The following is a 15,401-nucleotide window of genomic DNA, read 5'->3' on the forward strand; positions in this document are numbered from 1 at the left end:
CCCCATATACCGAGGGTGGCGGGTTCAAACCCGACCCCGGCCAAACTGCAACCAAAAAAATAGCCGGGCGTTGTGGCGGGCACCTGTAGTCCCAGCTACCCAGGAGGCTGAGGCAAGAGAATCGCTTAAGCCCAGGAGTTGGAGGTTGCTGTGAGCTGTGTGAGGCCACGGCACTCTACCGAGGGCCATAAAGTGAGACTCTGTCTCTACAAAAAAAAAAAACCTATGGTCATGTTAACACACCATTGGGCTCCTCCACTGCCTTGGAAGGGGTCTGTGCAAGGAAGGGCACTGGAACTTCAGATTACTTAGCTATAGAGTAAATGTGCCTTGATCAGCCCTGCTAATTCTGTCATGCAAGGGGAAAGTTTTCACCAAAAATGGAGCATTGACATGTCTACATTGAGGATGACATGAGCCTCCATTCTTCAGCACTAGTTCCTTGAAGAGCTAGGAGGGTTATTGTCTTACTAAAAGTGGGACCCTCCCTTATACTGTCAGCCTGGACCTCTCTCCCTCTCCTGCACTTTCCTCCCCTGTCCACTCTATCTTCTAACGCTATAGAGGGAAACACATGCAGAAAGAGGAGGATACAGCCTGCACTCCAGAACTGAGCCAGGGGAGTTTCTTCTCTTTTTCTTAGATTCCTCCACTTCCTAAATCTGTCTTCAATTCTGCCCCAACTCCTGACTCTTGGGAATGTCTTTCTGAGTCAAGAAAGGTGACTAAGTTGTCTATCTTTTGTAATTCCAAGCCCGGGATCAGGGATGCCCAGAATGACTCACTTAACCCTCCAGGATCAGGTATTTCATTCCCGCAGACAGTTCTTGTCTGGGTTTCTAAGCAAACAAGCATGAATTCTTTCCAGTCAATCCCGTCTCATTAATTATTTGGATTATGAGGGAATGACCTCTCCACGGTCATTGGGCTCCTAGTAGAGATGGGGTCTTGCTTTTTGAGGGCCCCTGCTGCCTAAAACATTTCACTTTTCCCTTCATTACATACCAAACAATGGGGCATTGTAATAGTCATGATTTTGGAGAAGATCTATATTTACTACCAGCTTTGGCTCAAATTCTGAAGGATCAAAAGTTTCTAACTTTAAAGCTGAGTATATATGTCTTTCCATTGTTTACCCCTATGATGTTTTTGCCAAATACTAGTTTCAAGGATGTGAGACTGGCTCTTAGGAATTGAGATTGTTACTTAATGTAATGAGGGATAAGAGGGAAAATTTGAGAGGGAAATATAAGCCCAGCAATGAAAATAGGGCTCAGCACTGAAATAGAAATATTTAAGATGTTTGGTAACCTTCAAAGAAGAATACAAAGTAGGAATTTGATGGTTGCTTTTTTTTTTTTTTTTGTAGAGACAGAGTCTCACTTTATTGCCCTGGGTAGAGTGCCGTGGCCTCACACAGCTCACAGCAACCTCCAACTCCTGGGCTTAAGCGATTCTCTTCCCTCAGCCTCCCAAGTAGCTGGGACTACAGGCGCCCGCCACAACTCCCAGCTATTTTTTTGTTGCAGTTTGGCCGGGGCTGGGTTTGAACCCGCCACCCTCGGTATATGAGGCCGGAGCCCTACTCACTGAGCCACAGGCGCCACCTGATGGTTGCTTTTTTATGAGGAGGAGGGATGAGTTTTGAATACAGGGTAAAATCTAAAATTGTTTTATATGCTATTGTAGCTGTATAAGCTATTGTGTGATCTAAACAGGCAACAGGAGACATTTTCAAGGACCAAAATAAGAATAGAAGAGTCACTTCAGAAAGTATTGTGGGCCAGGTGCGGTGGCTCACGCCTGTAATCCTAGCACTCTGGGAGGCTGAGGCAGGTGGATTGCCTGAGCTTAGCGGTTCAAGATCAGCCTGAGCAAGAGCAAGACCCCCTCTCTAAAAACAGCCAGGCATTGTGGCGAGTGCCTATAGTCCCAGCTACTTGGGAGGCTGAGGCAAGAGAATGGCTTGAGCCCAAGAGTTTGATGTTGCTGTGAGGTATGACGACAGGGCACTCTACTGAGGGTGACAAAACAAGACTCTTTTTCAAAAAAGAAAAGTATTGTGCTCAAGTTTTATTTAGTCAGAAGATAAAGAATCCTAAATATACAAGTTTTGGCTCAGACCTTCACACTGTTGGATACTGCTTTGTTGGAAAGTCCATTTTACTGCGCTTTACTATCATCCCTTTTCTTTTCTTTTTTTTGAGACAAGTCTCAAGCTGTCGCCCTGGGTAGAGTGCCGTTGTGTCATAGCTCACAGCAACTTTCAACTCGGGCTCAAGCGGTCCTCTTGCCTCAGGTTTTCTATTTTTAGAAGAGACGGGGGTCTCGATTTTGCCCAGGATGGTCTCGAACTTTGTGAGCTCAAGTAATCCACCTGCCTCGGCCTCCCAGAGTGTTAGGATTACAGGCATGAGCTACCGAGCCCCTTTTCTTTTAAAGGAAAAACTTTGTTTTGTTTTGTTTTTTTTTGAGACAAGGGATTGCTATGTCGCCCAGGCTGGCCTCGAATTCCTGAGCTCAAGCGATCTTCCTCCCCACACCCCCGCAGACTTCATCCCTTTCTTGACAGCGATTAGGCAGAGCTCCAGGTCCTTTTTACTAGGGCAGGGAGGGGAGTCTGAGGGTCTAGTAGGTCCCAAAGAGATCCAGGTCCAGCACTTTCGTCCACAGGAACGTCTGGTACCACTTTGACCCGGGAAGCGGCCAAAGGCGCCGGGCTCCTAAGATCCTCGCTTTTCCGGGTGGCAAGACATCTGATCCATCTCGAGAGCCAGTTCCCGGTTGCTTTAGTTTAGGCGCATGTTACAGCTGACGCTGCTGGTTGCGATTGGGCTGTTGCTCGGGAAGGCGCAGTGCGTGTGTTAGGCTGGCCAGTGGACCCTGAAAAGGTCTTCCTGGAGGGCTTCCTTCAGGAGGAAACAAATAAGGAGTTGTTGGCGGTCCAGACAGTTCAGCAAAGTGCTCTGTTTCTCCCTGGGAAATTTCGGAAGGAACATAGCCAGGAGTACTCCAAAGGTCAGGTGCCAATAGGTCGAGGGTAGGGGGCGGTACCATTCGCCGCAACTTAGCCCCGGGGGACATCTTCCCTACCCCACGCATCCAATAGACGACCCCAGCCAAGGCCTACGCATCCAATAGTCGACTTCAGCCAAGACTCATGTAGCCAATGGCTGGTCCGATGCGTTTCCCCGGCGCCAACCTGCCTGCGCCCACCAATCAGGATTCGGGCCACCTCGGCACCTCCCCTGGTCGCCCGCCCCGCCTCCAACTTGCTTGCGCAGGGCTGGGCTAGGCGGGAGCTCTTTCGGGGGTGGGGAGGGGCGGTCCGGGTCTCCGCCGCGCGGGTGGGTTCGGAGGAGGCCGCACCCGGCAGCAACCCCACTACCACCCGAAGGCCCTCTGCTCTCTTCCCCCTTTTCCCCTCGGCCCATGGTGCGAGGCTGGGAGCCGCCGCCGGGGCCAGACCGCGGTGAGTGATCCCCAGACCCTTGGACTTCCCCTCCCAGCCCGTGTACTACCTACGATCAACAGAACCCCCATCCCCGCTCAGAGGGGAGAATTCTGGGTTCGAAGTCACCCAGTTCTCTCTCCTTTCTCCCCTGGACTTTTAGGTTCCCTGTTGTAACTGGGGGGAGGGTTAGTGGCTGTGTAGGGAGGAGGAGGAGGGGGAAGGTTGAGTTGGGGCCCCCTTGGCGAGGAAAGGATCGAGATTTCCTTAGCTCCTGGGGCTCATCGCCCCAAGTGCGGCAACTTTTTGTTCCCTGACCCAGTTTAGACCCTTCTAGACTGCTTGTGAAATGGAGGATAGGAGAAACGTTTACTTCTCAGGCCTCGCCTCTTCTCCCCACACTTGATTACCTTCTGTCGACCTCAACACACCTACAGAACCTGGCTTTACTTCTGGGGACTAGTGGCCGTTGGGAACGAAGGGTTTAAAAGAAACTGCCGTTTCTGACTCCCATACCTAGTGATACTCAGAAAACCAACCAGGAAATTGAGAACTCGAGTCCTCAGAGGTTCCTGGTGTTGCGTCCTAATCTGAGACTTCTAAACTAAAAGAAGACTGAAGCTGAGACCTGTTTGGTATTGTGGGCCCAGATCGGGAAATCTTTATCATGTGAACCTCCTTCTCACCAAACACTTGAAGCCCTTTTATATTATATAATTAGGATAGGTAGGCAGTAATTGAAAAAGCTAAATATTTAGGAATTTTAAAACTGCATACATATCTTAAATATTATATAATTAAAAGTACGTTCATTTCACCAATTTTTTGGTTTAGTGGTGAGACTTTTGTGTGTGTGTTAAGTCTGCTGACTTGGAGTTCCCAATTGCCTTTCTAATGTTAACTACCACAAGGGAGTCTCAAACCTGGCTGCACTTGAGAACTTTTTAACAAGACTGGTGCCTGGGCCCTAGTTCAGACGAATTAAATAAGAACACGGAGGAGGGCAGCCTGCTTTTTAAGTTTCCCAGGTAATTCTAGTGTGCAGTCTGAGATGGAAGCCACTCAGACACTTTGATCATCTGTGATTTCCAGTCTTAGGCTCTTTAAAGTGAAGAGAGAATTTAGACACTTTTGAGTGGGTGCAAATAACTTTTCAGATTTTTTTTTTAGTCCCACCCCTCAATCTTTTCTAGTTGTCTTCTCACTCCCAGCTCAACAATTTTGTACACTCTCCTTTGTAGTATGTCTCTCCAAAGCATTTGACTTAGTTTTCATAGGGACAATTTTTAATGCAATAATTTTTCATAGGCGTATATAATGTTTAATTAATTATGTAGATACAGAAAACCATGGGCACAAGCACGTTTGGAGTCACACAAAACTGGTCCACACACACAGAACAACTGAATGGAGCTGATGAATTTGGCAAACTACAGAGTAGCTTACAAACTTCTAATATCTAGTACACTGTGGATGGATGTTGGTCATGTAATCCAGTGGGTCAGTTAAGCCAGGTTCCTGGCCCAGTTGAGCACCCCTCCCTGCCACTGTTTCCAACTAAGAACATGATTACCCTGTCCCGTCTAGACTTATTTGAATTCTTTTTTTTTTTTTTTTTTTGCAGTTTTTGGCCAGGGCCAGCCAGGTTTGAACCCACCAGCTCTGGTATATGGGGCAGGCACCCTACTCCTTGAGCCACAGGCACTGCCCAGACTTATTTGAATTCTTGAGTCCTTTACCCACTCTTTATATTCATTCACATCAAGCTGTTTGTTCATATTTAAGCTGTTAACCATTGCCTTTAGTACGTTGGGAGGATATAAGACAGAGGTTCTTAACCTAGATTTTTGACAGTCATTGAATTCCCTGAGTTTGTTGTATAAGTGTAAATGTTTGTGTGAGTGATAACTTTCTGAGGGTCCGTAACTTTTATCTGATTCTCAAAAAGTTCATGATCCAAAAAGTTAAGAAGCATCTAAGTTGAATATGACTCAAAGTCCTTAAGGCCCTTAAAACTATATCAGCAAACATATCAGGGAGTAGTACTTCAGATCTTTAAAAATTTAAGGAATCTAGCATGATCATATCTAGTCTCCCCACTTTGTCTCCTACTTTAACCATAAGCCTAGGTTTAAACCAAAAGTTCTAAAGTCCTCTTTTTCCTAGGACTGCGTAAACTCTGAAACTAGAAATGTAAGGCAGCCCATTCTTCTCTGCCATCCCCTCAGGGATATGAGAAAGGAGGGTATCATTATACAGACTATATTTTTATTAGTGACTTTAAGTAGCAGTAGGGCATATGTGTCATATTTAATAAGGATACAAATTTACTAAGTATCAGATAAAATAGATGTTCATCACTACCACCAAAACCTCTGCTCTAGGACTCCTTACTTTTCCAGCTTTGATTCCCTTCTTTTTCTACCTAATCCAAAATGGAGACACAAGAACACAAAACACTGTAGTGTCTTCATTATAGTTTTAATTTTTCATTTTTTTTTTTTTTTTGAGACAGAGCCTCAAACTGTCACCCTGGGTAGAGTGCCATGGCATCACATCTCACAGCAACCTCCAACTCCTGGGCTCAAGCGATTCTCCTGCCTCCACCTCCCAAGCAGCTGAGACTACAGGCGCCCACCACAACGCCCGGCTATTTTTTGGTTGCAGCCGTCATTGTTGTTTGGTGTGCCTGGGCTAGATTTGAACCCACCAGCTCAGGTGTATGTGGCTGGAGCCTTAGCTGCTTGAGCCACAGGCGCTGAGCCTATAGTTTTAATATTGTTACAATTTTCATGAGCTGCTCTGGCTGTAAGTTTCCTCCAATTAAGTTCAAAGCCAGATTCTTCCAGGGAAATACCAGTTACATAGCTGTGCCTTGATTTAAGCCACCATTCTGTTTCAGGAAGTCTTCTATAACTTGTGTTTTGTGTACGTGAAAAAATTGGATGTATACAGAACGCCAAATATGATATTTGCAGTATTGCATGTTACACTGAAATATCAAGCTGATGATGAGAACCCAAAGGATATCAAACCATATGAATGAAAGCAAAGTGCTTCCTTGTAGGCTTATAGCTGTGCCTGCCTTATATTCCCACTTGGCAGTCTTTATTCTCACATTGGACTGCTACATTTCTTATGCTACTTATGCAAAGTAGTTACTTTGTCTTTATACAATAGGATACAAATGAGGTTAAGTAGATATCAAGTGTTAACATCATAAAATGTTCTCCAGCTTGGATTTGGTGGTGGTCCTTGTGGACCACAGTGTCTAAATGGAGGTGTAGCACCTGGCGGTGCAAAGCAGTACCTCACAGCCACCCAGCTGTGCCTGGGATAAACCTGGAAGGAGAAAGATGGTGTAATCACATTGGAAATTCTGGTAGCAATCGAAAAAGATCCAAATGTGGGATACATTTCTGTGAAAGCAATGGCTTTCATGTTTTTAAGGCAGAAAAGTCCATTCTAAATTTGTATCCAAACCCCAAAATACAGAAAGTTTGAAGTCATAGATAGCCTGGTTTCTTCCACTGCTAGCTATAATTAGGGCTCTGCAAAAGCAGGTTGAAAACAGTGTCTTTAAAGGATTCATTCTTTGCCCTACTTCCCCCATTGTCTAGGAGGAACATTACCTTATATCAAACTCACTTCATAAACTAAAGTAATAATAATTGCCGCTATTTATTGAGCCTTTACTTTGTTCAAGGCATAATGTCAAGTGCATTTTTTCATTTAGTCAACTCGCTAGGCGGGTGCTTTTCTTTCTGCTAAGGCTTAGAGAAGTTAAATAAGCTGCCCAAAGACTAGCCGCATTCTAGAAAGTGGTAGAATTGCAATTTATCTCTAATCTGTCTCACTTAGGAACTTCATCTCCGACAGCTGCTTTATGCCCTACCTATGCATAATGCCTAGAATGTTGTAGGTGCTCGGTAAAAATGTATAACTGTTTACATATACTCAGCACTGTCTCCATTTTTTACACACGAGGAAACTGAGGGTTCTAAAAGTTTAATTACTTTTCCCCAAAATCACATAGCTGATATATGGCAGAACTGGGATTCAAACTCTCAGGTTAGCCTTACTAGGTCTGGGAACCGTGGCTTATGCCTATCACTCTGGAAGGCCAAGGCAAATTGCTTGAGTTCAGGAGTTGGAGACCAGCTTGAGCAAGAGTGAGACCCTGTCTTTACTACAATTAGAAAAAATTAGCCAGGCATTGTGGTGGGCGCCTGTAGTCCCAGCTACTTGGGAGGCTAAGGCAGGAAGATTGCTTGAATGCAGGAGTTTGAGGTTGTGTGAGCTATAATGCCACAGCACTCTGGCCTGAGCAACAGAGTGAGACACTATCTCAAAAAAAAAAAAAATTCATATATTTTTTCTTTGTTAAGAATTCATATTTCTACCCACCATGCCATGCTGCTTCCATTTACCCCTTTTTTTTTTTTTTGAGACATATACTCAGCACTGTCTCCATTTTTTACACACGAGGAAACTGAGGGTTCTAAAAGTTTAATTGTCTCACTTTTGTCGCCCTCCATAGAGTGCTGTGATGTCATAGCTTACAGCAACCTCAAACTCTAGGGCTTAAGCGATTCTCTTGCCTCAGCCTCCCGAGTAGCTGGGACTGCAGGCGCCCGCCACAACGCCCGGCTATTTTTTGGTTGTAGTTGGCATTGTTGTTTGACAGGCCTAGGCTGGTGCCCTAGCAGCTGAGCTACAGGTACCAAGCCTTCCATTTACCCTTATAAGACATTGGTTTTAGAATCTGGACCCTGGTTTTTAAGAGACAGGGTCTCGGGCGGCGCCTGTGGCTCAGTGAGTAGGGCGCTGGCCCCATATGCCCAGGGTGGCGGGTTCAAACCCAGCCCCGGCCAAACTGCAACAAAAAATAGCCGGGCGTTGTGGCGCGCGCCTGTAGTCCCAGCTGCTCAGGAGGCTGAGGCAAGAGAATCGCGTAAGCCCAAGAGTTAGAGGTTGCTGTGAGCTGTGTGATGCCACGGCACTCTACCCAAGGGCGGTACAGTGAGACTCTGTCTCTACAAAAAAAAAAAAAAAGAGACAGGGTCTCACTTTGTCACCCTCAGTAGAGTGCTGTCGTGTCACAGCTCACAGCAACCTCCAGCTTTGGGGCTTAGGCAATTCTCTTGCCTTAGCCTCCTGAGTAGCTAAGACTACAGCCGCCCGCCATAATGCCCAGCTATTTTTTGTTGCAGTTTGGCCAGGGCCAGTTCGAACCTGCCATCCTCGGTATATGGGGCTGGTGCCCTACTCACTGAGCCACAGGTGCCACCCAGCTCTCAGTTTGTTAAAAGGCAATGGTGACATGCATTAAAATGCTTCTGAGGGCTGGGCGCAATGGCTCACACCTGAAATCCCAGCACTCTGGGAGGCTGAGGCCAGTGGATTCCCTAAGCTCACAGCCTGAGCTAGAGCAAGACTCAATCTCTAAAAATAGCCAGGTGTTGTCACGGGTGCCTCTAGTTGCAGCTACTCGGGAAGCTGAGGCAAGAGACTTGCTTGAGCCCAAGAGTCTGAGGTTGCTGTGAGCTATGATGCTACAGCACTCTACTGGGGGTGACGAAGTGAGACTCTGCTTCCAAAATAAATAAATAAATAAATAATAATAAAATGCTTCTGAATTTTTATTTTTTAGAGGCAGGGTCTCACTCTGTCACCCAGGCTGGAGTACAGGACATGATCATAGCTCCCTGCAACCTCTAACTCCTGATCTCGACTTTCACCTCAGTCTCCCATGTAGGTGGGACTGTAAGTGTGTACTACCATGCTGGGCTAAATTTTTTTTTTTTTTTTTTTTTAGAGACAGACTCTCATTCTATCGCCCTCAGTAGAGTCCCATGGCATCACACAGCTCACAGCAACCTCCAACTCCTGGGCCTAGGCAATTCTCCTGCCTCAGCCTCCTGAGTAGCTAGGACTACAGGTGCCCGCCACAACGCCCGGCTATTTTTTTGTTGCAGTTTGGCCAGGGCCGGGTTTGAACCCGCCATCCTTGGTATATAGGGCCGGCACCCTACTCACGGAGCCACAGGCGCCGCCCTGGGCTAATTTTTTTTTTCTTTAATTTCTACAGAGACGTGGTCTCACTGTGTTGTCCAGGCTGGTCTCAAACTCCTGACCTCAAGTGATCCTTGCAGCCTTGGCCTCCCAAAATGTGAGGATTACAGCCATGAGCCACTGTGCCACTGTGCCCAGCCTGCTTGTGAATTTTTTAATCATATTGTAAAATTCCTTATAGTAGATTCCTCTAAAGTTATGGATTTGAGATTTATTTTCTCAATTCATGTAGTATTTACATATGTACATCCTATCCTAGTCTTATCAGATTAGTAGTACTATTTATAAACACAAACAGGATTCCCCTGAGAATAAAAGGTAACAGATGTGACAGATGTGACAGTTAAAGGGTCTCTAATGCCCACGTAGGGAGCTGAATTAATATTGCTAAAGGAATATTCTAGAAATAACTTGAGTAAGTATTTCAGGAATGAAACACAGTTGGGGGAGGCACCCACACTCATAAACCTGTAGCAGCTGTGCTGCTGGGTAGCTTGCAGGAGCTGGTTATAATTTCTAATGAGCCGGGTCCACCTTGTCTGGAGGAGAAAGCTGTGCTGAAAAGATAAGAGCAGGGGGCCTTCCGCCCTATGTGGAGGGGGCTGTTAGTATCTGTGGGAGCTCTCTGGGTTCCCTGGAGAGAGGCTAGCTGTTGGAAAAGACAAAGGCTGGGGGAGGGGATAACCTTTGTTCCCAAGCTAACTTGGGGGAGGAAACATTCCCCTCTCCATTTTCACATGACCTAAACTCAGGGGGAGTGAACCTCATTTATCCCAGATCCCTGACCCATATCTCTCATCCTACTGAGAGATGGAAAAAAATTAAGCTATCAGTTTGGGCCTTAAGGTTTAAATGTACTATTATTCCCTTCCCCTGAGCACACCATCACCAAGAAAAGAAAGAAAGGGGGCTGGGGGCTGCGTGCCAGACAGTGCTGTCCTACCTTTCAGTACTCATTGGTTGTGTTCCCAACCTTCTCTCCACATTCTAAAGATAATCATAAATTGTTAGAAGATAAAGAGTAACAAACTGGGCACAGTAATGTTACCATTATTTCTCTGCTGGGTCCTTGGTCTCAGAAAAATCAAAAGAATGAATTCATGGACCACAAGTAAGTGAAAAGGAAAGATTATAGATAAGAGGAGAGCAAAGCATCCAGCACAATGGAGAGATTCCTGAGCAGGTTGCCATTTTTTTTGGCTGTGTAGGGGTTTATAGGCAATTTCTTTCTTTTTTTTTTTTTTTTTTGTAGAGACAGAGTCTCACTTTATGGCCCTCAGTAGAGTGCCGTGGCATCACACAGCTCACAGCAACCTCCAACTCCTGGGCTTAAGCGATTCTCTTGCTTCAGTCTCCCGAGTAGCTGGGACTACAGGCGCCCGCCACAACACCCGGCTATTTTTTGGTTGCAGTTTTGGCCGGGGCCGGGTTTGAACCCGCCATCCTCGGTATATGGGGCTGGCGCCCTACTGACTGAGCCACAGGCGCCGCCCATTTCTTTTCTTTTTTTTGAGACAAGAGTCTCACTATGTCACCCTGGGTAGAGTACTATGGCGTCATAGCTCATAGCAACCTCAAACTTTTGGGCTCTAGTGATTCTCTTGTCTCAGCCTCCCAAATAGCTGGGACTACGGGTGCCTGCCACAACACCCGGCTATTTTTTTGCTGTAGTTGTTGTTTGGCAGGCCTGGGTTGGATTCGAACCTGCCAGCTCCAGTGTATATGGCTGGTGCCCTAGCCATTGAGCTACAGGCGCCTAGCCTATAGGCAATTTCTAATCATATCTCGTTCCCTGCAGGCAGGAGAATTTGGGGAAATGGGAATGTATATTAAAATATATGTCACAGCTAGTGGTGCCAAAGGCCTATGGGTAGAAATTAATTATAAAACTGCCATTGTGGCCAGGTGTGGTGGCTCATGCCTGTAATCCTACCACTCTGGGAGGCTGAGGCGGGTTATTTTGCTTGAGCTCATGAGTTCGAGACCCACCTGAGCCAAAGTGAAACCCCATCTCTACAAAAAAAAAAAAAAAAAAAAATAGAAAAAAACTGAGGCAAGAGGATCACTTGTGCCCAAGAGTTGGAGGTTGTTGTGAGCTATGATGCCCTGGCACTCTACCTAGGGTGACAGCAAAAGACTCTGTCTCAAAAAAAAAAAAAAAAAGAACTGCTATTGTGTAGGAATGTGGTGATATTTTGGGCATTTTGCTCTTCCAGGGGAGTGGTGGCTTAGATGGAACATTAATCAAACTTATTTATGAGCCAGCTAAGCCCCAGAAAATAGAATCCGAGTCCAGCCCTAAGTGGAGAGAACCTGCATCAGTGACACAGGCCTGTAATCCTAGCTACTTAGGAGGGTGAGGCAGGAAGATCCCTTGAGACCAAGAATTAGAGGTTAGTGAGCTATGATCACACCATTGCACTCCAGCCTGGGTGACAGAGCAAGACCTCGTCTCCAAAAAACATATAAGAGTTGGTCAGCTCGGTGCCTATAGAACAGTGGTTCTAGCCCAGGCCAACTGAACAATTGCAACAAAAAAATATCCAGGCCTGTTGTGGCTGCCTGTAGTCCCAGCTACTTGGGAGGCAGAGGCCAGAGAATCGTTTAAGCCCAAGAGTTTGAGGTTGCCGTGAGCTGTGACCCTACAGCACTCTACCGAGGGCAACATAGTGGGACTCTGTCCAGAAAAAAAAAAAAAGTTAATAGTTCTGAGATTACTGTTCCTCTTGTTTTTAAAGTTGAGTCTTCATTGTTTGATTCTCATCCTTTAAATTTAGAGAGTAAGAAGTAGTGGGCAGCTTCCAGAAGTGAGTTTGGATTGGAAAGATACAAACTATATAAAGGATTAGTTTTCCTTCTTAACCTCTAAAGACAGATTTTTGTCTTGGTGAAAACACTAGTTATGTGTCTTGGGGTAATTAACTTATGTGGACTAGTTTTTTCATACATAAAACAGAAATGGTAGCAAGCTATGATGACTTCACAAAGTTGTGAAAATTAAATGAATTGTTAAAGCACTTTAAAGGCAATAAGACATGAAACAATTACAAGTTTATTTTGCTGTCCAACAGTTAGTTTGGTAGAAATTGAACAATGTACCAGAAGAGGAGCTCCAGTGATTGAGCTGTTTCTCTTTTTATTACAGCTATCTCTGAAGGGCACAAATCAGAAAGCACCATGCCTCCTAATAAAGAGGCCAGCAGTCTTAATAGCTCACCAGCAGGGCTCATCTGCCTCCCTCCAATCTCTGAGGAGCTACAGCTTGTGTGGACCCAAGCGGCCCAGACAAGTGAGCTAGATGGCAATGAACATTTGCTACAAACCTTCAGCTACTTTCCCTATCCCAGCCTAGCAGACATAGCCCTTCTCTGCCTACGTTATGGGTTACAGATGGAGAAAGTCAAGACTTGGTTCATGGCCCAGCGCCTCCGCTGTGGCATTAGCTGGTCATCAGAAGAAATAGAAGAGACTCGAGCCCGAGTGGTCTACCATCGGGATCAACTTCATTTCAAGTCCCTTCTGTCTTTTACTCATCATGCAGGGCGGCCCCCAGAGGATGTGCCTCCTCCTCCAATCCCATCCCAAGAACAAGTTGGTCTTGGAATAGGTCCTCTGACTCTTAGTGAGCCCACCCAGATAAAAGGTTTGAAGGTCGAACCTGAAGACTCCTCTCAGCGACCACCATTGCCACCGAGTCACCAGAAAGGAAAGGATTCCCTGATGACAACAGGCAGTAGAGCATTCCTCCAGCAATCAGATCTTTGGCAAGATCATCAAAGAAGTGGCCTCTCTAAGGGACAGGCAGGAAAGGGTCCTGACCAGTCACATGGCATGGGTACTGCTTCCTGGAACCACTCCAAAGCTGTCCATCAGCCACGTGCTCGAGATAAGCCCACACCAATCTCATTACTTACCAGTAGTTGTAAGGAGTCAGCATCTACTATGACTCCTCCTTCCTCTACCTCTTCCTCTTTCCAGGTACTGTCTAATGGAGCTGCTGCCACCTCTAAACCCCTCCAGCCACAAGGCTGTGTTCCACAGTCTCTGTCACCCAAGGAACAGACACTACCCCCACATCTGGAACCAGCCTGGCCCCAAAGGCTACGGCATAACTCAGTACCAGGTAGGGTTGCCCCTGCAGAGTACCTTTCCCCAGATACCCAGCGCCAGCGAAAGACCAAGCGCAAAACCAAAGAGCAGCTGGCTATCCTCAAATCCTTTTTTTTACAGTGCCAATGGGCACGGCGTGAGGATTACCATAAATTAGAACAGATTACTGGTTTACCTAGGCCTGAGATCATTCAGTGGTTTGGTGACACACGCTATGCCTTGAAGCATGGGCAACTAAAATGGTTTCGGGACAACACAGTTCCTGGTGCCCCTAGTTTCCAAGACTTGGCAGTTCCCACATCATCACCATCAACCCGCTCCTTGAATGAATGGGCTGAGACACCAGCTCTGCCAATCCCCCCACCCCCACCAGATATACGACCCTTGGAGAGGTACTGGGAAGCCCACCAACGGCTCCGGGAAAGTGATATTCCTCAATTGAGTAAGGCATCAAGGCTTAGCACCCAGCAGGTACTGGACTGGTTTGACTCTCGATTACCTGAGCCAGCTGAGGTGGTAGTTTGTCTAGATGAAGAAGAGGAAGAGGAGGAGGAAGAACTGCCAGAAGATGATGAGGAAGAAGAGGAGGAGGAGGAGGAGGAGGAGGAGGATGTGATCATACAAGATTGAGTGGGAGGCTGGGGGGGAGGTCTGTTACTAAAAGATGAACCAACTTAGTACATGTTGAAACAAAGAAACCACATTTAAAAAGTATCTTATGGCAAAGAACTAAAAAAGCTTTGTGTTCTTCAGGGTGGGCAATGGGGATATAGTGAGGGTGGACCAGGGAGGATGACCATAGGACAAAAAGTTAAGGCTGGGAATAGATCAGCAGAAATCCAGGCCTGTAGCCTTTATTTATTTATTTTTTCTTATCTTTCCTTCTTTTTTTTTTTTTTTTGCAATTTTGGGCTGGACCATGTTTGAACCCACCACCTCCGGTGCCCTACTCACTGAGCCACAGGCGCCACCTTATTTTTATTTTCTTCAACTTTTATTTTTTGAGACAGAGTCTCACTTTGTCACCCTTGGTAGAATGCTATGGTGTCACAGCTCACAGCAACCTCAAACTCTGGGGCTTAAGCGATTCTCTTGTCTCAGCCTCCCAAAGTAGCTGGGACTATAGGCATCTGCTACAACACCTGGCTATTTTTTAGAGACGGGGTCTAGCTCTTACTCAGGCTGATCTTGAACTCCTGAGCTCAAATAATCCACCCACTTAGGCCTCGTAAGTGCTGGGATTATAGGCATGAGCCCCTGCGCCCAGCCTCAGGCCTATACCCTTAATGTGAAGAGTGCTAAGAATCTGGGCAAACTATGGGCTTGCTTTCCTCGCATCTGCGGTTTTTTTACCTTAGTGTACTACAGAGAGGCGAGACCTTGACCTCACACGTAGAGAAGGAATGGAATGAAGTAAAGAACATTCAATTGATGATTGCAGTGCATCCCCAAACCCACTGTTTTCCCTAGGATATAAGGCTGCCTTGCACCTCTTCTTGTCTGAGCACAAGTCTATGCATAATGCAACCAGGAATCTCAATTGTGTCCCAGTCTCATCACAAATACTTCTTCGTACTAACTTGACTTTATATGTTTCAACTTTTTCATTATTGAACCACACATGAAGCAGAATGTTTTCATGTCTGATACTGGGACCACTTTGCCTTGTGGCTCTTTTTTTTTTTTTTTATCCTTCTGAAATCCCTACACTGTTCACTATTTGTCTCAGGGTAAATCTCCCCCCACAGAGCTTATGAAAAAGTTT

General features: G+C 46.0%; 1 protein-coding gene across 1 annotated transcript; it reads left to right on the forward strand.

Annotated features, from left to right (window-relative positions):
* Positions 1–3,292: 3,292 nt before the first annotated feature.
* On the forward strand, positions 3,293–14,347 carry HOMEZ (homeobox and leucine zipper encoding). Its single transcript, XM_053595466.1, has 2 exons — positions 3,293–3,472; positions 12,672–14,347. The coding sequence occupies exons 1-2, from the start codon at positions 3,433–3,435 to the stop codon at positions 14,264–14,266; spliced, it is 1,635 nt and encodes a 544-aa protein (XP_053451441.1). The 5' UTR covers positions 3,293–3,432; the 3' UTR covers positions 14,267–14,347.
* The last annotated feature ends 1,054 nt before the right edge of the window (positions 14,348–15,401 follow it).

This window comes from Nycticebus coucang, chromosome 6 (genome assembly GCF_027406575.1).
Source record: "Nycticebus coucang isolate mNycCou1 chromosome 6, mNycCou1.pri, whole genome shotgun sequence".
In the NCBI taxonomy this organism is placed as follows: Eukaryota; Metazoa; Chordata; class Mammalia; order Primates; family Lorisidae; genus Nycticebus; species Nycticebus coucang.